At 62.7% G+C, this 22,491-nt stretch overlaps 1 protein-coding gene across 3 annotated transcripts; it reads left to right on the forward strand.

Moving 5' to 3' along the window:
• Positions 1-5,960: 5,960 nt before the first annotated feature.
• Positions 5,961-21,145, forward strand: ARHGEF37 (Rho guanine nucleotide exchange factor 37). Of its 3 annotated transcripts, none has more exons than XM_063169070.1 (13): positions 5,961-6,516; positions 9,931-10,134; positions 10,454-10,577; positions 10,897-11,044; positions 11,742-11,941; positions 12,427-12,557; positions 13,048-13,152; positions 13,775-13,885; positions 14,442-14,771; positions 15,440-15,568; positions 15,882-16,077; positions 17,264-17,439; positions 17,557-17,706. In XM_063169070.1, the coding sequence occupies exons 2-13, from the start codon at positions 9,943-9,945 to the stop codon at positions 17,653-17,655; spliced, it is 1,941 nt and encodes a 646-aa protein (XP_063025140.1). In that variant the 5' UTR covers positions 5,961-6,516; positions 9,931-9,942; the 3' UTR covers positions 17,656-17,706. The 3 variants fall into 3 exon arrangements, with proteins under 3 accessions (XP_063025140.1, XP_063025138.1, XP_063025139.1); XM_063169068.1 differs by lacking the exon at positions 17,557-17,706 and adding an exon at positions 17,725-21,145 and having other exon boundaries at positions 5,962-6,516; XM_063169069.1 differs by lacking the exons at positions 5,961-6,516; positions 17,557-17,706 and adding exons at positions 7,866-7,952; positions 17,725-21,145.
• Positions 21,146-22,491: the final 1,346 nt, after the last annotated feature.

The following is a 22,491-nucleotide window of genomic DNA, read 5'->3' on the forward strand; positions in this document are numbered from 1 at the left end:
CCGTGTTGGACACTCCAGCCCGTATTTAGCACCCCAGGAGTGGCTCTGTGGGCTCTCATGATGGGGACACCCAGCTTCAGCCCCAGAGCTGGGTCAGGGCTCTGTGTGTGACACAAGGCAGCTTTGGGCTGAGCTGCTGCTCAGAGGGACAGCTCTGGGGAGCAGCTGGGTGCCTTGAAGAGCAGGGTGCTCCACAAACACCCAAAGTGCAAAAGTGGGAGCAGCAGGGCCAAGGATGAACCTCCCTCCTGCTCTGCACCGACTGCAGCTCAGCACACACAGCACAGGCTCCTGCACCATCCCTGCTGATGGGGAGCACATCCTGGCAGGGACTGCTCCCTGCTGCAGAGCTGGAGGGACCAGATTTGGCTGCAGAGCGGCTTCATGGTGGGAGCACAGCTCTGCTGTCACTGCCTGTGCCTGCTCTCCTTGGCACTGAAAATACAGACAGAATTACTTGTCACCGCACGAGCTCTCATGCTCCTTCCTGAGCAGCTCCTGTGGGTCTGTGAGGTGGTGGCTGATGCCTGGCACAGAAATGTCACCCAGCCAGGACACTCACCCCCATTACAATGCTGCTGGCCCAGTCCAAACCCCACCAGTACCTGGGGAGCAGATCAAAATCTCGTGTGACTCAGGCCCAGGACTCAGCAGGATCCTGAGTGAGGCAATGCCCATGCTGTCCCAAGGAGTGACCCTTTCTCCAGAGGGACACAGAGTGCCCTGTGTCCCCAGCATGTGTGGTGACTGAACAATGTCCCCCCAGAGCAAGCCCATGTTCCTGGGCTGGTGCTCCCAGGAGTGGGATCCCACCTGCCTTCTCTTGAGGAGATTTTTCACTTTGAAACTTCTCAAGAAAATTCAGACATGTGGGACTTGCCTCCCCTCTGCAGAGAGACAAAAAAGCCTCAGTCCAGAAGGGAAGGAAGGAGTGCTCAGTGCTCACACAAGGTGACCAAGCCTTGGGGTGCAGCAGGCATTCCCTGGGCAGGATGTGGTGTGCCATGTTCCCAGCAGCTCCTGATCTCTGCTGCCATCTCAGGACAGCACGTCAGAGCCACGGGACACCTCACCCCTGCTCTGGCTGTGGCCCACAGCAGATGTTTGCAGTGTTCTTGCCCCAAGAACATCCCCTGAGCTCCCCCCAGACCTCCAGCCTTGAGGAAGAGGTGGTTGTTCTTTGTCTTTTAATAACCCAAAGGATTTTTCTTCCATGAATTCATCCAGTTCCTGTTTAAAGGCTTTGCATCTGTCACATCCTGTGGTGGGGAGCTCCATGCTCTAACTGTACATTGCACCAAGAGCCACTTCCTTTTCCTCACCCCAAACTTCCCTGCAGGTAGTTTCGTTTGGAGCCTGCACTCCTGCAGGGGCAGGGCTGTGAGTAATCCCCCTCCCTGCCCTCACAGGCCTCGCAGGGCAGGGCAGAGCTGCATCACAGCCCTTCGGTGCCTTTCCTCATGCGGAGGCTGCTGCAGGGCTTGGGGCATCCCTGCCTCCTGTCTGAGCCTCTCGCACACCCCTCTGGAGAAAGGCAGCGGGGAGAGCTGCAGGCAGCATCCCCAGCGTGGGCTCACCCCCAGCTCACACCCTGCCAGTGATTCCTTCCCATCCTCTGCTTCTTCCCTGCTCATTTCCAAGTCAATTCTCTGCTTTCTCTGCTCCAGGCGTTTTGGAAGCATCATTTAGCAGGACCCCCAGGATTGCCTTGCTGGGAGGAGATGCACCAGTCGGAGTCTATCACTGGGCTAGGACTGGTTTTTATGTGTTTTCCCTGCCCTTTCCTGAGTTCCCTTGGCTGTACCCTGCTCAGGGACATGGACCAGCAGCTCCAAAGAGCTCAGTGCTGGTGCCAAACACGCTCACTCTGCTGGCCCTGCCCTTTTCCAGAGAATTTGTGGACACACTCAATGGCTCCCCACAGGTAACATCCCCGAGCTGTGAAAACAAACTCTTTATTGCAGCCCTTCCTTTCCTGCCTGTAACAACTGCTCTGCCTGCAGGTTTTTCCTCTGTCCCTCCCCTGTCCCTGAGGGCTCCTCTGGATCTCACAGCCCAGGTTTCCTTCCCCATCCCTGCAGGATGGCCCCGATCCCCCTCGGCCCAGAGGGTGTCAGGGCTGGTGCTCTCACCAGCATGGCCTGGGGAGGAGCTGGGGCTGGGCTGGTGACTCAGGGTGGCTGCAGGAGATGGGATCTCATTAATAATGGAGACTCATTAATAATGGACACGTCCCTGTGACTCTGCAGCCACCCTGTGGCTGGAGGGAGGAGGTGAAGCAATGGCTGCTGGCACACGGGGAGCAGAAGCAGTGGAGGAGCAGAGGAACCTTGGGCAGGCGCTGCCACTCTGGCAGGAAGCTCCACACAGCCTGAGCTGGGCTAACCCCACAGGTATGGGGCATTCTGAGCTGTACCTGGCACCAGGCTGAGCTGGCAGACCTCAGTGCCACCACAGCTGGGGTTCCTGGCTGTCATTTCATGTTCCATGGCATGAGCTGATGCTGGGGTTTGTTCCCAACCAGCTCCTCCCCAGTAAAACGTCCTCCCTGTCTGATGTGACGTGGTGGAGAGGAGGACGTGTGGGCAACACCACGAGCTGCCCTGCAGCCCCTCTGCTGCTGCTGCTGAGGCTCCAGGGACCTCTGGAGCTTCCCTGACACCTCCACCACTTTCCATCCCTTCTGGCTTTGTGCAGCCACATCTCCCCGTGTTCTCAGCCTTGGCACCCACACCAGTCCCAGCTCTCTGAAGCCTCTGGTGATTATTTCTCCCAAAATGAAGGGGGACCCAGGCATTAGGCTGTTCCCATGAAAACGTTCTGGGTTATGATCTTCCCCAGGCTGTAGCACAAAGCTCAAGGCTGCCCTCCTTCCCAGCAGAGCCTGGAGCTGGTGAGCTGCCAGGCCTTTGCTTTAGGTGTCCCCGCTGTGCTGTGAGCCCCAGCCGAGCCCCCTGGGCTGGGTTTGTGCCCTCAGCAGTGAAACAACACCCAGTGGCTCTCCCAAGGGGCACCTGGTACACCCGCCTGTGGCAGAGACACGAGCCCTGTCATGGCACAGCCATTCCTGGGAGCACCAGTGGGCAAAGGGATGGGGACGCTGCTCAGGGACTGGCTCAGCACTTGAGGGGGCTCTCACCTCCCTGGCACCCCTCCTTTCTCCCTGAAGCAAGAGAAGTCAGCTCCTGCAGCTCCTCCTGAGCAGGTAACAGCTGCTGCTGTGACTCCAGAACAGCCACTCCTGCAGGAATTTGCCTGGAGGAGCCGGTGGGGCTCCAGAGGTGTCTGATCCCAAAGCAGAAGGTGACTCCCATGGGGATGTGCCTCCCTTTGGCTTCTCACTGCCTCACCTTGCTCAGGAGAGTGGCAGCACCCGGGGGTGGCTGTGGGCAGGGGGTGCCCAGGGTGCCCGGCTGTGTGGGTGCCCATGGGGAGGAGGAGGAGGAGGAGGAACTCACGTGGAGTTCCAGCTCCATGGGTGGGTGGTTGTGATGACGTGGCTGGAGCAGAAATCCTACAAGATCAGTATTGGATCCGTGCAAATGAGTAATCAGCAGAAACCACCAGAATTTTCTGAGCTTTTCTTACTTTTCTCATGTCTTGTTACTCCTTGCTGCAGGCAGGAGGGTGGGGTGCCCTGTGGGATGCTTTGGGCGAGGAGTGCTGCTGCTCCAATGTGTGGGTGGCCCTGTGTGGGGCTGGGCTGGCCTGGACACATCTGTCCTTCCTGCCAGAGCTGCAGGGTGCTGCAGAACCTTCCATCTCTGCATGCACTCCAGGCCAGGGACTGTGCACACTTCTACGTTCTCCACTGGTCCTGAGAGAACTGTCAGGGCAGAAATATGAACATCTCAGTGCCCTCACACCAGCCTCTGGCTTTCTCCTTGAGCTGCTATCAGCACCAGCTGGCTCAGCTGGCTACAGGGATTGGTGACAAGTGGGTGAAAGGCCCAGAGCCACCAGCCCTGGGAGAGAAATGGAGATCTTGGTGTGGGAAAGCAAGGCAGGGCAGCAGAGGGGAGAGGGAAGGACCACAGAGACTGGTGGACATGAAGCTCCAACCACAAGAACATGGATCCAGGAGGATCCATGCTGTGGCCTCAGAGAGGCCCAGAGGGGCTGAAGCCTCCTCCATGAAGGAGAACTCTGCAAGGCCATAAATAACCCTCTTGGGAATAAAGAGCTGACTCTTCACTTATTCTGCCTAGATCAAATCCTCTCTGCTTATTTTTGCTCTGCCTCGTGGTGCAGGCACGGGCTGGAGCCTGCAGCTCCACACAGAGCCTGGAGCTGACTCCATTTCCCCAGCCTGGGAGCGCCTGAAGGGATTATCCTGAGCAGGGGGCACAGCCCTCCCTCCCTTCTGAGCACATTATCTGGGGAGGGAAGGAGGAAGAGGAAGCAATGACATCCCTGTGGCTTTTCAGGAGTGCTCGTGCTGGTGGCAAGTTCAGCAGAATGAAAACCTTTAATTTCACAGGCTTTTCCCTCCTTTCCAGGGGCTGGAGCTGCACACACAGCACACACAGCAGGGCTGCAGGCAAAGTCCACTTCCAGCCCTGCCTCCCTGTGTGGGAGGAAGCTCTGTGATTAGGACGCACCTGGGAGCACATTCTTGAGCTGCTGTTTTTCTCCCTGTGTTTTCCTTTCCATCCTGTGGTCACCAGGTCCTTTCTAGACAGGAAAGAAATCCCAAGAACAGCAAGAATGGAAGAGATTGAATCGAGGAAATGTAACTTTCCTGTACCAACCTGCTGCTGGGGGAGGAACCCCCACCTGCTGGTATTGGGCAGAGCCTGAGCTGCGGTGCTTTGCGTGGCTGGAAGCTGTGCTTGTTTTCTGAGCAAGCCCTGTGTAACTCCAAGCTTGTCTGGAGTGTTCCCAGAGAGCCCCCTGATGGCTTTAGCTTCCATCCCCACATCCTGAGCGTTGATGTTTGGAGGAGCCGGGAAAAGGCAAAGCAGCAAAAGGCTTTGCAGGAGCCAGCAAGCTCAGGGTGAGATGTAGGGTGGAAATAGCCCCATTCCAGGATGAGTGATGCCTTCTGCCTGGATGTTCCTGCCTCACATCCAGCTCCCTGTTCCCAAGGCTTTCACCACGTCCTGTTTGGAGCCAGAGCACAGAACCATTACCAGGTGCTGCTCCAGCCCCTGCTGAGGCTGTGCTCATCGCACAGGAGAGTCCCAGGGATCGCGTCCCACCAGCCTCACGGGGTTGGGTTTTTCCTTAAATACTGCCAGAGCAGGGCTGGCACAGACTCCTGCAGGGGCAGTAGGTCTGGAGAGGGCTGGGCAATGCTCTCCCGCAGGGGCAGTGGGTATGGAAAGGGCTCCAGTGGCTCTGGAGAGGGCTGGGCAGTGCTGTGGAGGTGGCTCGCCCTGCTCTGTCAGAAGCAGTTTTGCAATGAGCTTGCACACAGCTGGCACTGCTGCAGGAGAAGCCCTGCAGGGTCCCACAGGACACCTCACTCCCTGCCCAGCTCGCCAGGTTTGCGTTGGCAGGGTGGGAGCCCGCCCGGCTGGGTGCCAGGGGACAGCCCACCCTGCTGGGACACTTCAGCTTGGCTTCCCCTGCCCACAGCCCTGGCACACGAACACTTGTGCTCGACCAGCCGGCGCCTGCTTGTTTTCCCGGTGTAAGGAGAGCCGGGCCGGGGCAGGCAGCCCGCTGCCCTCCTCCTGGGGAGCCCTGGAGCGGTGCCAGCGCTGTCCGTGTCACACGGCGCTGTCCCCGTCACACAGCCCTGTCCCCGTCACACAGCGCTGTCCCTGTCACACAGCGCTGTCCGTGTCACACAGCGCTGTCCGTGTCACACAGCGCTGTCCCTGTCAGTCACACAGCCCTGTCCCCGTCACACAGCGCTGTCCCTGTCACACGGCGCTATCCCTGTCAGTCACACAGCCCTGTCCCTGTCACACAGCCCTGTCCCTGTCACACAGCGCTGTCCCTGTCACACACCGCTCCCGGGGCCGCCCAGGTGAGGCGAGCGGAGCCGCAGCCCCAGCTGAGGCTGCACGGGAGGTGTGTGGTGCTTGCAGCAGGGCAGGAAGGAAACGGCTTGTGCCGAGGGAAGGAGCTGCCAGGAAGCAGGACAAGCCCATCCTGCAGGGAACTCGCCGGAGCCAGCCTATCCTGCCTCTGAAAAAGCAGACTGGAATGGGAAATGTGCCTGAGGGAGCGCCCGTGGTGTGAGCTGGCCGGGGAGGGGCTGGGGATGGGGTGTCGCTCCCGCCCGGTGGGATGGAGATGCTGCGGGAGGAGGGAGCTCTGCCCTGCTGGATTCCCTGGTGGTTCCTGCCCTGGATCATCCACAATGTGCTGATGGGAGCAAAGCAGCTGTGGTGTGTCCCCATGGCTTTGTTGGACATGGCAGCGAGATGGAGCTGAGAACTGGCATCAGAGCAATGCCAGCCCAAGGGGCCTCTTGCTGCTGCAGAGAGCACCTGGGCAAGGACTGAAGCCCTGCTGCCACCTGCAAGGGAGGAAGGACATCTGTGTGCCCAAAGCCACAGCCAGGTAATGCCCTCGCTGCCCAGCCGTGTGTGGGTCCCTCCTGTGGCCATGTCACTGCCTGAGCCCATGTGGCACAGACCAGCCTGGGACTGATCCTGCTGGGGTGCTTTACCACCCAGTCAGCCAGTTCCATGAGTTTTGTCTCTCTGTGGCCACGATGGGAGGCAGGCAGGACAAGCAATGGGACAGGATGGCCCTGGTGGCAGGACAAGCAGTGGGACAGGATGGCCCTTGTGGCAGGACAAGCAATGGGACAGGATGGCCCTGGTGGCAGGACAAGCAGTGGGACAGGATGGCCCTTGTGGCACCAGCACTGGCTGGGAGCAGGTGGAGCAGGTGCATGTAGGTCCCTGTGCTGCCCTGCCCAGCCCACATCAGAAAGGGTCCCACAAAGGGACCCAGAGGGAAGGGCTGGAAGTGCCAGAGAGCTTGTCCTGGCCCATGGGGAGTTTTGGATCTGGTCACAGACGCTGCCTTGTGCTGCATGAGTCACTGAAAACCTCAGAGTCCTTTTCACAGTGACACCTTCTGCACACCGTGGGTCAGCCTGGAAAAACCCCAGTGCTGCCATCCCCTCCCTGTGGTCGGGACAAGTGAACAGCCTCTCTCTTCTCAATCACTTGTTTATAAGGATGCAAACACCTCACCGAGAATAAAAACCAACTTCGTGCCAAGCAGGCACTGGTTCCCCATGTCCGAGCTTCCGCGGTTCTATTTTCATTTCTGTTTTCTCTGTCCCCGTTCCCGAGGCTGAGCAGAGGTAGGGACAGCAGAGCGGTGCCGGGACACGCCTGACCTTGGGATAACACAGCAGGAGCCCTGCGCGTTTGGGATGGGCTGTGGGAACAGCAGGGCGTCACCGGGGCTGTACCTCGGAGCCGCAGCGATGCCGGGGAGACATGGGGGGACCTGTCCCTGTTATCGGTGTCAGGGGCGAGTTTGTGTACCCTGCTCTCCCGGTGTGTCCCCTGTCTCCCGGTGTGTCCCCTGCCCTGCCGCACCGGGGGCTGGACGGACGGGGGGCACAGGGCTGGCGGCACCGGGGGCCGATGCGGACCGGGGCTCGGCTGCTCTCACGGACAGGAGCCCGTGCCGGTGCCGGGGCTGCGGGGCGGTGCTCGGGCCCGCCGGTGCCAGCCGGGCCGGCCGCCAGCCCCCCCCGCCCGCCGGGCGTGCGCAGGGCCCGCCCCGCTCTGCCCGACCGACACCGAGCGGCGGCGGCCGCGGCGGCCCCGAGCGGCGGGGCCGGGCCCGGGCGGGATTATCCCCTGCTCGGGGTTATCCCCCGCTCGGGGTTATCCCCTGCTCGGGATCAGCCCCGCTCGGGATCAGCCCCGCTCGGGATCCCCCGGGCCCGCAGCTGCGGCGGCGCTGTCCCCGCCCGCAGAGCGGCAGCGCGGCCGGGCACGGCGACCTGCGCAACCCCGCCCGCGCCGCAGGTGAGAGCCGGGGCCGGGGGCTCGGGGGGCACAGGCGAGGCTGGGCTGGCTGAGGAGCGGGGGGGACACTCCTGGGGCGCGGTGGGAGCTGCCGGTGAGAGCCGGTGCGCGGGAGGGCCGGGCCGGTCCCCGCGTCACGGACAGGGATGCCCGGAGCCGCACCGGGGACAGGGATGCCTGGAGCTCCAACAGGGACAGGGATGCCTGGAGCCCCTCCGTCACGGACAGGGATGCTGGCAGCCTCTGTAAGGACAGGGGTGATGGCAGCCCCCCATAGGGACAGGGATGCCCGCAGCCCCCGTAGGGACAGGGGTGCTGGCAGCAGCCGAGGCAGCAGTGACAGCTCAGATGTGGGAAGCTGCCTGGGAGGGAGGCTGGGAAAACGAAACCTGCTCCTGCGCTGTCTGCCTGCTCCAACGCTGCCCAGAAATGCTGCGGCTTCCTTTTGCGCTGTCCCCTCGTCCCTCTGAGGTGCCAGATCAGGGGGGGTGAGGGGAGGCAAGGAGGTTTCTGCAGCCTGGGGTAGCCCCCCGAGCAGCTCTGTGCCCTGGGGATGCTGCTGCAGGGACCAGGGACACCCCAATACCGGCATGCCCTGAACTGCAGGGCGCCCCTCCAGGGCTCAGGGGTGTCTCAGATGGGGCCTTTCCACCTGCCTCCACTGAACTGGGGCTTTGCTGCCACCCCAGGCAGAGGGCACTGGTTCTTGATGGGAACCCCTCTGCCCGGACACCTCGGGAGCACCCAGAGGGGTGCAGGAAAGTCTCCTCTCCCCATGTCCCATGGCAGCCACAGGCAGGACAGGCAGCCAAGTCCCAGAGGACAGGGTGACAGCTGGCAGGGTGACACACTCCTCTCGGGCAAGTGCAGGTCCAATGCCACTTTGCCGGCTGTGCCAAGCCCAGCAGCGGGTGTGTGCCAGGAGGGGACAGTGGCCCTGCCCACAGCTCGCAGCTGCATCAGCCCTTCTCAGCTGGACCCGGTGGGGACGGGGAGAGGCGCTGCAGCCTCCAAGGGGGCACCTGGCACGGTGCAGTGTGGCTGTGGAGGCTGGCACTGGCTGGGCAGGCAGGGCAGGGCAAAGTCTGTGCTGCTGCTTGTGCCATCTGGCTTTTATCTGCCGCCTCTGCCTTGCCCCTGCTGCTCTCCTCCTCCGCAGGAGCCTGGCAGGAATCCTGCCCGGCCAGGGCTCTCACAGCCCAGCTGTGCCTGTGCCACACCTCTCTTTCTCTCAAGACCTTCCTGCCAGCAGCCAAGCACTGTTTGTGATGCTCTGGGAGCTGCTCACGCTCCCTGGTATCAGTTAGAGCAGAGTGTGTTTCCTGAGAAGAAAATGTCAGCAATCAGCTCAGATTTTCCATGGCAGAGAGGAGAGAAGAGTGTGCTGTGCCACGCAGGGCCCTGGCATTGTGTACCAGGGGCTGCCAGTGCAGCTGGCAGAGGCAGCAGCAGCTCTGCCCACTTCTCCCCCATCCCAGTGGCTTTTAAAGCAGCTCTTGCTGTCACAGAAACATCTCTTGTTCCAGCACTGCAGAGCCACTCTTTGTACTTTGAACAGGACCCTTGAATGCCAGGCAAGGTGCCAGGCGCCGCCAGCCAAGGCAGGGAGGGAACAATTGGCCCTGGCAGCAAGGAGCTGTGGCGGAGGTGGCAAACCCTGCTCTGCCATGGGGACGGGTCCCCGAACAGTCCCAGTGCTGGGTGGCAGCTGCCAGGCCCCTGCTGGCACCTGGGGGCCCCCTTGCCCCACACGTGGTCACCAGAGCGTGGGCACGCGTGTGTGGCACGTCCCTCCCTGCCACACGCGGGTGTCTGCAGGCAGCCTGCTCCCGCCTGGCAGCACTGGATGGTTCGATGGGTTTGGAGTGTGCAGATGGGATGAGTGTCCCCGGGGATGTGCTGTGGTGCCAGGGCAGGGAGCGCGGGCACCGAGCTGGGTTGGGCTCAGAGCACCGGGCTGCCTTTGCCGCCCCTGCAGGTCCCTGCAGAGATGGCGAGTGCAGAGCCCGGCCCCGAGGAGGCAGCTGAGGCTGAGGAGGCCGTGTACGAGGAGATGCCCTGCGACAGGATGGAGCTGAGCCAGCGCCTGGCCGTGGAGGAGCTGCTCAGCACCGAGGCCAGCTACGTGCACAACATGCAGCTGTGTGTGTGTGACATCCGGGCTCACCTCCAGGACAAGCAGGTGACACGGGACACTCTGCCAGGGGACTGCAGGGGGACTCTGTCACAGTGGGAGATGCCCACATCACTGCAGGTGCCCCTTCCCCCTCCCTGTGCCCCCTCACCAGCCAGCCTCTGGGGTTGGAGGGACGCTGGGTCTGACCCAGGACAGCCACCCTGGGAGCCCAGACAGGCCTCAGCGTCCCCAGAGCCTCCTGAAACACAGCATCACTCCCTGGGGTGCCCCGTGGGGCAGGTGGAAGTTACCAGCAGTGCCTCTGAAGCACCTGGTGCATCTCTGATGTATCTGGCTTAGCCTGGGGCATCTTCGTTCCCTTCAGCTGCCCGAGCTGGACCTGGAAGGACTCTTCTCCAACACCGACGACATCCTGCACGTGTCCAGGCGCTTTCTGAAGGGGCTGGAGGACATGCCTGGCCAGGGGCAGGAGCAGCTGCTCGGCATCAGTAAGTGGTGCAGTGCCACGGCTGCCCCGTGCCCTCCTGTTGGGGTGTGCCAGCCCAGCCCCTGCCCTGGCACCTCCTGCTCCTGCCTGGGCTCTGGGAAGCTCTGGTGCCACCGTGTCCAGCCAAGGCTGAGCTGCCCAGCCTGCAGAGTGATGGGCACAGCAGCAGGCCCAGCCTAGCAGGGTACCCAGGGGGCAGAGCCCTGCCCTGGCACGCTTGGCATTGCTCCATTGGCTTTGTCCTTCCAGCAGGCTGGGGATAAACCCCTGCCTTGTCATGGGCAAGGACCCTCCTGTCCAGCCCCACTCTCCCTCCCCAGGCACACTGTTCCAGGAGTTCAAGGAAGAGATGGAGGCTGTCTACAAGATCTACTGTGCCAGCTACGACCATGCCCTGCAGCTGGTGGAGAGCTACCGCAGGGACCCCCGGCTGCAGGAGGAGATCCTGGACACCCTCAATGCCACCGTGTAGGTCCCTCTGCCGAGCCACCACCTCCCTGTGCCTGCTTCACATCCTGGCTTTGCCCTTCTCCTCTCTGGACAAGCTGCCTGCGTGGATCTGTGTCACCAGGCTGGCTGTCACATCATGGCCACCACCTTTGTGGCAGTTCCTGGCAGCCTGTCCTGGACCCTTGGGTCAGGATCTTTTGTGATGGATCCCAAAATAAGGGATGGGTGATATCCACAGCTGCTGCCTTCCCCAGGGAGGGCACATTGACCAGAGAGACACAGGCTGGCCCTAGGGGACCTGAACTATCAGGGGGGTCACAAACACTGCGAGAGGCAGGAGGAGCAGCAGTGGCCGGGGAGCAGCTCCTGGGATTCTGCTTAGGGCACAGACAATGTGATTCCCAACAGAGAGGTGGTGCCTCCCTGTGGGTGGGAAGGAGACACTGCCAACACCTTCCCTCCCTGCTGCCCACTGATGCCATGCCCAGGGCTGGACAAGCACAGAGCTGCCCAGGGAGGCAGGATACCCACCCGAGGCTGGCACTGCCCTTAGGGCTGGCAGGGACAGTCCCCTGCAGCTGGAGGGAGCAGCCAGAAATGCCCCACAACATCGGGGCTGCTCTGTCCCACAAACACTCCCAGAGGAGCAGTGGAGAGCAGCAGGGCAGGAGGGCAGCCCTGCACACCAGCCCTGAGCAATTCCCCTCCCCACCAGGCCTCACACGGGCGCCTCAGACCTCAGCTTCTTCCTGGTGATGCCCGTGCAGAGGGTCACCAAGTACCCTCTGCTGCTGGGGAAGATCCTGGAGAACACCCCGAGCAGTGCCAGTGCCCACTCAGCCCTGGAGGCAGCGGCTCGTGCCATGGCCCAGGTCAATGCCAACATCAACGAGTACAAGCGGCGCCGCGAAGTGGGTGAGTGGCCAGGCCTTGGTGCAGGAGGGGGCACAGCACCCAGCATGACCCCAGTGGTCTCCTGGGCACTAATTCCCACCTAAATCAGTTCAAAGCTCTCCTGCCCTCCACTTAATCCTGCTGCAGACTGTGCAGGCAGCTCCTGGAACTGCTCTGGTCCTGTCAGTGCCACTCTGGGCAAGACCCAAAGGCTGCAGGAGCAGGGTGGCATGGGGTGATGAGGACTAAACCAGTCTGTCCACATTCCTGGGGCTGGGGAACGGGGAATAACACTTCTGCCCTTGGGATAGGAGAAATCAGGCTCCCCAGAGATGGGAGCTCACCTTCCTCTTTGGTTTTCCCAGTCCTTCCCTTCTTTGATGTGGCTCGTGCTTATCCTGCCCATCAGCCCCTGTGCTGCTCGCCTTCCTTGCCTGCTCAGCCATGAAGTCTCCTCTTCTGATTTTTTCTTCCCCCCTTATTTTGTGTCCTCCCACCCGAGGCAGCCACCAAGTACACCAAGGCGGAGCACCTGACGCTGCGGGCGCGCCTGGCGCGGCTCAACACGCACTCCATCGCCAAGAAAACCACGCGCCTCAGCCGGCTGCTCATGCACGAGGCTGGCATCGTGGCCAAGGTGGGCAGCCCTCACCACCCCCCGGGCACCTGCTGCCCCTCCCTGCGCCGTTTCTGGGGCATTTTGGTGCTCCTCAAGTGCCTCAATGGCAGAATGGGGAGGACAAGGCCGGTATGGGGTGGGGTGGCTGGTGCTGCCTCCTGGTTCTCCACCAGCCCAAGGAGCAGTGGGATAGCAGGGATGCAGGGATGCAGGGATGCAGGCACACGCCTCACTCCCCACCCCAGAGCATTGCAGGGCAGCACTTTGGTCCCCAAAGGACCTGCAGGACCCTTGGGCCCCCCAGAAAAGGAAAGACACCCCAGTGTTCCCCAGCACCACAACCACACCAAGGGCTTTGTTGCTGCCTGCAGCAATGTTTTGACCCTTTCCAGATTCATGGAGCCCCCCAGGTCTGCCCTGCCCTGTGAGCTCCAGGCTGCTGTTTCAGCCCCCAGTGATGGGCATCAGCCCTGCCCGTGCTGGTGACAAGCTGCCTCTCTCCTGACAGACTGAGGACAAGGAATATGATGACCTGGAAGAGAAGTTCCAGTGTGTGGCATCCAGTGTGGCCACGCTGAAGGAGAACGTGGCATCCTACCTGGGCCACCTAGAGGTAACACCCTGACCACTGGCCCCATCCCTCGGGAGCTGTTCCTTAGGATTGGGGAACACTTCCAAGCCCTGTGGAAAGCAGGAGCTGTTGGGGATGTTCAGGGATTTGCAGCTGAGCTGTTGTGTCAGGGAGTTGCACAACACACAAGGATTGCTCAGGTGCAGGGGAGTTTAAACCAAAGCTGAGGCTTTGACAACACTGTCTGAGCTGGTGTCAGTTGAGAATAATCCGTCCTTAAACTTATCATTATTTCAAGGTCTGAAATGATTGAAAAGGCCGGGTGTTGTTCAGCCTGGGAATTCTCAATTTAACAGTGTGTATAAGGCAGAAAGGTCCCCAGATCAGTCCTGACAACAAATTGCCCTTCTGAAATCACCTGGGTCAGCAGCTGCTACGATTTTCTCATGGAAATCCCTCGGGGCATCTGAGGAAAATGAAACTCTGAGTGCTGGCAAAACATGCAATCCCCGGACACGGCATTATCAGGAAAGCCTCGGGGAGCGGCCGAGGGTTCAGCAGCAATTCCTGGGCTGGAAAGGCCTTGCAGGAAAGATTGGCAAGGGCTGCCCACGCAGGATTATCGGGAAGGAGCTCAAGGAGCGTGGTGCTGCCTCCCTTGCAGGCGTTCCTGCTGCCCAGCCCGCACCTGTGTGACCTGCAGATGGAGCAGGGCCCTGCCCAGCAGCACCGCCGCCTCTCCCAGCTCCTGCAGAGCGCCGTGTTCCCCGAGTTTGTGAGTGCTCCTGCCCCGCACACCTCCTGCAGCTCTCCCACCTCTGGCAGGGCTCACCGGGGGCACCCCGGTGTCCTCAGAGTGTCCCAGAGCCCAGCTGGGCAGGCAGGGCCAGCAGGGAGTAACAGGATCCATCCGCAGTCCTGGCACAGGGAGGGAGGGAGCAGCTCCAGGGACAGGGACACAGCAGGAGCACAGCCAGGGCTGGGCTGGGCTGCAGTGTGTGCCTGATGTGCCTCCAGGGAGATGGGGAGGAGACCAGAGCACCCCAAGGCAGGGGCAGAGGGGCCTGAAATGGGCTCTGGGCAGGGGTGTGGGCAGAGGCCCAGCTGGGACTGCTCCGAGCCATTGCAGGGTCCTGCCCAGCTGTTCCCATGGAGCACCAGTTTGGAATTGTGTCAGGCTCCCTCCCAAGGGTTTGTGTTGGTTGGCATCCTGTGAGCCCTCAGGGAAAGATGCCCCAGGTGCTCCCCACTCCCCGCAGACCCCCTTCCCCTGTGCTGGCAGCGGCTCCTGCCTGGGGGCTCACCTGGGGTTTGGGGTTCTGCCCTGGCAGAAGCAGCGTGTGGGCAGGCTGGTGTGGCAGCCCCTCTGCAGCCTCTCAGACATGCTGGAGGGGCCCCAGCAGCTGGTCAAGAAGCGCCTGGACAAGCTGCTGGACTACGAGGAGATCCAGGAGAGGAAGAGCGAGATGGGCAGCGTGAGCTACGACGAGGAGGCTGCCATGAACACCTACCTGGCCATCAATGACCTGCTGGTGGCCGAGCTGCCCCGGTTCAACCAGGTGGCTGTGCAGCTCCTGGGGCAGATCCTGCGCTCCTTCAGCGCCCTGCAGCTGGACTTGGCCGCCCGGGTCCTGCACCACGCAGAAAAGGAGCTGGAGCAGGTGAGTGGGACCCCTCAGCACAGGGGCTGAGCTGGAACTGCCTTCTCCAGCTTTGGGGGATCTCTCAGACATCAGGGCACTGAAGGTTTGCTGTGGTCCACCTGCCCTCGCAGACACACAGCTCCCTGTGGAGCATTTGTAAGGATCTCCCTTCCTTCCTGCCCAGGAAAAGCCAGATTTTCTCTTCTGCACTGTCAGACACTGTCCTGCTCTCTGTTTGTGGACACTGCTGGCAATTTATTGATGTGCTGCTGTCTGAGGGGTCAGCGTGAGCTCAGAGCTCCTGAGAGCCCTGTGCCAGCAAGGCAGGGAGGAGAAAGGCAGCTCCTGGGCTGGGAACAGCCTCCCCCAGCCCCATGCCCTGGGAGATGTCTCCCAGAACTCCTCACTGCTCAAAACTCCTCACTGATGTTTGTAAATACGGGGAGGGAGGGAGGGAGGGCTGTCAGAAGCCCTGGGGTGGAGCACAGCCCTGGCCTGGGCCAGGAGCAGGAGCAGAACAAGATGCAGCTCAAAGCCAGAGAGCAGCACATTGATCCCCCATGCAAGGTGAATTTAGTGGCCAGGTCTGCTCTCTTGCTTCCTCACCCCTTTTCTTCCTCCTGCCTCGCTCTGCCTCTCCCCAGAGCTCTGTCAGGGCTCTCCCTGACCCCAGCCTGTCTCCACAGCTGCCCCACGGGCACATGGCCCTGCCCAGCTTCTGGAAGGTGGTGGAGGACAGCCTGCAGCAGTCGGGTGCCCAGCTCCGTGCCTTCTGCCAGGCCTTCGAGACCGTGGCACCCAGCCCTGGCACACAGGTAGGGGCAGGGCAGGGTGGGGCTCAGGCCAGGGGACACAGAGACATTGGGCTGCGGCTCCCCAGGGCAGGAAATGCCCTTGGTGGGGAGGCTGGCCCAGGATGGGCCCTGGGGGTTCCACAGGATTCCCCCAAGCCCCCGAGAGCTGGGCACAAGCAGGGATGGAGGAGCTGAGCTCTGCTGGTTCTGGACTCCCATCTCCAAACCTGGGGGTGTAAAGGAGGTTCTGCTGTTAACCTGGGGCGTGATCCTGCAGCAGGAGAGCGGGAGTGGGGGTCTCATGCAATGCTCCTGTGTCTCCTCTCCCCACCAGGCTCTGACCCCAGCTGAGGAGAGGAAGGTCCTTTCCCTTGTGAGCAAGCACGGCCCAGACAAGCTCTACCAAGTGACCAGCAACATCAGTGGCAGCAGAGAGCTGGACCTGACCTTGCTGAGGGGACAGATCGTGGCCCTGCTGCAGAGCTCCGACACCAAGGGCAACACCAGCAGGTGGCTGGTGGATGCTGGAGGTATGTGGGCACTGTGGGCAGCCTCTCCTCACCCTGGCACCAGGGCCAGGTTCACCTCAATCATTTCCTATCCTGGATGAAGGAGCAGGCTGTGCTCTCCTGCGCTGCTTTCCAGGCTGTGCTCAGCCCAAGGCACCTGAGCTTTGCCACCAGCTGTAAGGCTCAGGTGATTCCCCAGGGGAAGTGTCGTGGCTGGGGAAGGGGAATCCACACACACAGAAACACATGGAATTCCCTTTGTGGTGGGGATTTCTCCTGGATGTGATGGACAGGGCTGCTGTGCCATGCCAGGCCACAGCCCAATTGTCACTCCTGTCTCCTGTGTGTGCCAGGCAGCAGGGCCCCGTGACCTGGCTGTGTGTGTGTCCTGCAGGGCTGTGTCTCACACCTGGCTGTGTGTGTGTCCTGCAGTGTCAGGGCTGTCTCCACACCTGGCTGTGTGTGTGTCCTGCAGTGTCAGTGCTGTCTCCACACCTGGCTGTGTGTGTGTCCTGCAGGACCCCGAGGGTTTGTCCCACACCTGGCTGTGTGTGTGTCCTGCAGTGTCCTGCTGTGTCCCACACCTGGCTGTGTGTGTGTCCTGCAGTGTCAGTGCTGTGTCCACACCTGGCTGTGTGTGTGTCCTGCAGTGTCGGTGCTGTCTCCACACCTGGCTGTGTGTGTGTCCTGCAGTGTCACAGCTGTGTCCCACACCTGGCTGTGTGTGTGTGTCCTGCAGTGTCCTGCAGTGTCCCACACCTGGCTGTGTGTGTGTCCTGCAGTGTCAGTGCTGTGTCCACACCTGGCTGTGTGTGTGTCCTGCAGTGTCAGGGCTGTCTCCACACCTGGCTGTGTGTGTGTCCTGCAGTGTCCTGCTGTGTCTCACACCTGGCTCTGTGTGTGTGTCCTGCAGTGTCAGTGCTGTGTCCCACACCTGGCTGTGTGTGTGTCCTGCAGTGTCAGTGCTGTCTCACACCTGGCTGTGTGTGTGTCCTGCAGTGTCTCACACCTGGCTGTGTGTGTGTCCTGCAGTGTCAGGGCTGTCTCACACCTGGCTGTGTGTGTGTCCTGCAGTGTCAGGGCTGTCTCCACACCTGGCTGTGTGTGTGTCCTGCAGGACCCCGAGGGTTTGTCTCACACCTGGCTGTGTGTGTGTCCTGCAGTGTCAGGGCTGTGTCCCACACCTGGCTGTGTGTGTGTCCTGCAGGTCCCCGAGGGTTTGTCCCTGCTGCAAAGCTCCGGCCCTACAGCCCAGTGCAGGTGCAGCAGCCGCCTGTGATGCAGCTGCTGGGCCTGGACGGTGACCCAGAGAGGAGGAGACATTCCTATGCATCCCCTGAAGCTCCCAGGCCTCAGGTGGCCACCTTCACCCCAACATTCCAGGTGAGAGTGGGGAACATCCCTGGGGACATTTCCAGCAACCCCACCAGCTCCCTGCTCGTCCTGGTGTGGCTGGGAAGGTGGAGCTGCTTTTCCAGGTGTCCCTTTTGCTGGCACCAGGGCGCACAGGGCAAGAGAGCCATCCTTGGTGGGTCAGCCCCTCCATCCGTGGCGCTGCTGTGCTGCCCTCTGGGAGCTGCCACATCCTTGCCACATTGACTCCCAGCTCCAGCCAGGGCTCCCTCCTTCCCTTCCCTTCCTCCCTCCCTCTCTCCCTGCCTCCCCCAGGTGGTTGCCGGCTTCTCCTTCGCAGCACGGAGCCCGCAGGAGCTGAGCCTGCAGGCGGGGCAGCCCGTGCTGCTGCTGGAGCCCCACGACAAGAAGGGCAGCCCGGAGTGGAGCCTGGTGGAGGTGAACGGCCAGAGGGGCTACGTGCCCTCCAGCTACCTGGTGACCGTGCCCGTGCCGGAGCCGGCGGGCTGGAGCCTGCCCGTGTGAGCGTGCCAGGCAGGGCAAGGATGGATGGAGCCAGCCTGGCACCGAGGAGACCTCGCAGGAGATGCTGGAGGGAGGCAGCCCCCGGCTGGGGAGGTGGTGGGAGGCACCCGGGGGACACGGGCACGAGGTTGGCACTTGGGAGGCGCCTTTTGACAGGAGGTGTGAGGGTGCCAGGTGCTGTGTGTGTGTTGGCACAAAGCAGAGCAGCACCGGGGCGTGAGGGCAGGTGGCTGCAGTTATCCAGGGATTTGCTGCAATCCCTGTGAGTGACAAATGTGTCCTGGGGAGATGAGGTGGTGTCGTCCCTGCTTGGAGCAGGATTGAGCAGCACTGCAGGGGGGAGCAGCGCTGCAGGGGGGTCCTCAGCCAGGCAGGGGGCACAGGGGCACCTGGGCACTGAGCATCTGGGCACTGGGGCACCTGAGGGCCTGAGAATTTGGCTGCTTGGGTACCTGAGTACCGGAGAAACTGGGCACCTGAGAATTTGGCTACCTGGGCACCTGAGTGCCTGAGAAACTGGGCACCTAGGCACCTGAGGATTTCTCTCCCTGGGCACCTGAGGATTTGGCTCCCTGGACACCTCAGTACCTGAGGATTTCTCTCCCTGGGCGCCCTGAGCCCCGTGGCCGCCAGAGGGCGCCCCGCACCCGCTCCCGGTGCCCTTTGGGCCCGCGCTGGGGGCGCTGGGGCGGGGGCACCGCCCGGGCCCGCCCCGCGGAGGGACCGAGATCGGGACCCCCAGACCCCCGGGACTCCGGGCGGCACAGATTGCCGGCGGGCTGGCACAGGTGCCGTGGGAGAGGTTTTTGGGAGGATCGATCCGGGTCGGTCCTGACCTAAGGCTCGGTTTGAGACCGGAGACCCCTCCCACCATTCCCGTGGTCTCCGTGCCTCAGTTTCCCCGTGGTTGCACTGTTAGGGGATGCTGATGGGGCTGGGGTGGGCAGCCCTGCCGTGGTGCCAGAGGGGACTTCAGGAGCGCCCCGGGACTGGCACCGCACGCTGCCCATCCCTCACCCAGACCAGTGGAGCGCCCGGCTGGCGTCGCCTGGGCTGCCCACATCAAAGGTGCCCGTGCCGTGCCCTGCCCTGCCCTGCCCGGCCACCCACGGGCTCCCCGCGGGCTCCCAGTGCGGCCATGCCCGCGGGCTGGGCAGGGGGCAGGGCTGGCACGGCCTCACCCAGCCCTGGGCAGGTGCCAGGCGGGTGGGGACAGCCCCAGGCAGTGCCCTGTGTGGGGCTGGGGTCCGGTGTGAGGCAGAGGGGGGCTCACCCTCCTCTCATCCGGACCCGGGGGGTGGCTGGGGGCAGCCAGCTCTGCCCAGGTGCCATTGAAAGGCCCGAGGAAATGGTCAGCTACACCAAACCCGGGAGGGGGCAGCAGTGCCAGCGCTGGGCACGTGTCCTGGGGATGCTCCCGGCCTGGGCAAAGGCTGATGGGCTCCTCAGCAAGGGAAAATGAGCAGGCTGGGGATGAGGGTCAGTGAGCAGGGGCTGTGTCTGTGCTTGCCCACCCAGCCCAGCCCCTGCAGGCTCAGGGCTCACCCCTCCAGCTCCCTGCAGGTGCCTCCTCTGGGTTTTTCCATCCCTAATCAAACCCCACCAGGTCGGGTTTCCCTCCCCAGTCAAGCAGCAGCAATCAGCGCTGTGCCAGCCATGGCAGCAGCGGGGCAGGTCCTGCTGCACAGCCCTGGGTGCCTGTGACCCTTTGGGGGCTGAAAGGTGACGGTGGCACACGGAGTGCTCACCCTGCTGCTGCCCGAGCCTGATCGAACCACTGGAACTGGGCAGGGCTGGGCTGGACACCCAGCAGGAAGAGGGCACTGAGTTCACGTGGGTGCCAAGGGGCGAGCTGGGCTCTGCAGTCCCCCCAGCCCTGCTGCCAGCCTCAATGGCCAGGGCGCCTTTCCCAGGGCTCTGTCCCCAGGATGGGGCCTGGTGCTTGGCTGCAGGATGTGGGTGCCTGCATCCCTCCCTTCTCCCTGAATGCACCCAAACTCACAGCACTGCTGCTGCCCTGAGCCTGGAAATGCCCTCCTGGAGTCACGGGAGGGCACGGGGCTCTTCCAGCCCAGCCATGAGGGGGATAAAGGGCACGAGTGTGCCTTTAAATAGCCTCCCAAGGACAGGCTCTCCCGGGAGGAATGCTCTGGCTGGCCCGCTGGAACATGCCTGTGCCCGGGGGCACGGGGGGACAGCTGGGGCTGCTCGCCAGCAGCCAGGTCAAGGTTAGGCACGGCCCTGGCCCGGTGCCACCGTGCCATGCTCGGCACGGGGGAACGGAGCCGTGCAAACAGGGGAATGCGTGCCAGGCCGGGGGTTTGCCAGGCCGGGGCTTTGCCAGGCCGGGGCTTTGCCGTGCCCGGGCTGCTCCAGAGTGGCAGCGGAGCCGCTGCTGCCCCTGACCCGCCCTCGGCCTGCCGGAATTTGGCAGCGGCGCTGCCCGGCTGCCCGAGCCGCCTCCGGGGCAGCTCCGGGTGTCCCAGAGCGGCTGCTGCGCTCCTGTCCGTGCTGATTCATATCCTGGACGTGCAGGCGTTTGGATATTGTCCACCCGCGGGGTGTGACGGCGTCCCCGGGGCACTGCCAGCCCGGCCGCGTGCCAGGAGCGGCTCCGTGTGCCCGCTGCTCCCCGGGGACGCGGCAGGGACACACAGCACACCCCAGGTGAGAGCCCGGGGTGCCAGGGGCGTGGCTGAGTGCCCAAGTGTCCGTGTGCCCGTCGGCTCTGCTGGGGCACCCCGGGGGCACAGAGGTGTGAGGAAAAGCAGCTGCCACCAGCCCCGATCCCAGATCCGTCCTCTCACCGCGGGGTGCAGAAAGGAGAGGGCAAAGGGAGCCAGGAGGAGCAGGGTGGCTGCCCTGGGCCGAAGGGCACAGCCAGCCCCAGCGGCTTTGGGCACAGAGCTCGGGTTGCCCACGCTGCCAGGCTGAGCTGGCTCCCAGCAGAGCCAGCCTGTGCTGCAATGTTCTGCCACCTGCCCACCCTGTGGCGGCCCACGAGGGGCAGCTCAAGCCCCAGGCCACCCTCACGGGCCCCTCGTGTGCCAGCTGGGATCAGCGTGGCCCGAGGAGGGGCTGAGCCCCACGGAGAGGGAGCCCGGGGCTGCAGAGCAGGAGAGGAGCCGTGAACAGCAGCGCTCGCTCCAGGCTGGTGCAGCTGGCACCTGAATTGTCTAATAAAGTGTGAAATTGCTTTCATGCTCTGCTACCTTTGCTGAGCTGGACCGTCATTACAGCCCCCCCTCGCCGCCCGCACCGGCTGTGCCCGTCCTGCTGTGCTGGTGCTGCCAGCTGAGCCCGGGCTGGGCTGGCACTGCTGGGGCTGGCACTGCCCCTTCGCCCCTGTGCCAGGGCTGTGTGTGCTCCCAGCGTCCCCTCCCTGCCTCTCTGCCCCTCTGCTGGGTGGGGGCATCACCGGGATGGGGACAGGGGATGGGGGCAGCGGGATGGGGATGATCCCTGCCGTGGGGATGGATCCCCGCTAGTGGGGCCGGGGGCTGCCGTGGGGCCGGGGGCTGCCATCCCTCTTCCTTGTCCCACAGGATGCCCCGGGCACAGGGATCAGCTCAGGATGCCCCGGGCACAGGGATCAGCTCAGGTCGGAGCCCTGCCCTGCGGCTGTGCTGCTGCCAAGGCCCTGCCCGTGCCCATCAGATTGGGCTCCATCCGGCCGCGCCCCGAGCCTGCCGAGGCTGCAGAGAGCTCCCACCGGGGCAGGGACAGACGGACAGAGGGACAGAGGGACAGCCCCGAGCCTGCCGAGGCTGCAGAGAGCTCCCACCGGGGCAGGGACAGACGGACAGACGGACGGAGGGACAGCCCGGCCCCCCTCGCTGGTGGGTGACGAATTGCTCCTGAGCCACCTGGCTGTGCACAGAAACTGTTCTCCACCTCTAATAACAAAAATCCATCATCCTGCTCTGGGCAGGGGATGTGCAAGGTTCTCCAGGGCTGGCAGGGGGATTTTGGGGGGCTCCCCTGAGGGGACACAGAAGCCTCTGCTCCGGGGGTGGCTTCTCTCCTGCACTGCCCACCAGGAGGGCAATCCATGAGCGGGTACACACCCTGCCAGGGGAAGTGCCAGCTCCTCGGGGCTGTGAGAATCCTGGTTTTGGAGGGAAAAGCAGCTGGGAGCCCAGGTGTGGCATGGGGCACTGGGTGCCCCCTGCTCCAGAGGGTGCCACGGCTCCCCATGCCAAAGGAGCTGCTGAGTGAGGCCCAGGAAAAGGCATTTCTGCAGGGATCAAGATACTTTGCCCCAGGGAAGTGGTGCCACGTTTTTCCAGCTACTGATAAAGTTAAACCCTTGATCTGGTTAAAGATTTAGCCCACAAGGCGAGCCAGGGTAGGACAGCAATGCTGTTAGTGCCACTGCCTTGGCGACACTTCAGTTTTTTCCCAATATCTGACCCAACCCTACTCTCTGGCCGTTGGAAACCATTCCCCTTGTCCTGCCACTGCTGGAGAAAACCAGTCCCAGGGAGAGCACCCGAGCCCAGCAGCATTCCCAAGCCCCCCTCCGTTGGCATTCCTCCTCTCCAGCCTGCACAGCCT

Source organism: Melospiza melodia, chromosome 14 (genome assembly GCF_035770615.1).
Source record: "Melospiza melodia melodia isolate bMelMel2 chromosome 14, bMelMel2.pri, whole genome shotgun sequence".
Taxonomy (NCBI): Eukaryota; Metazoa; Chordata; class Aves; order Passeriformes; family Passerellidae; genus Melospiza; species Melospiza melodia.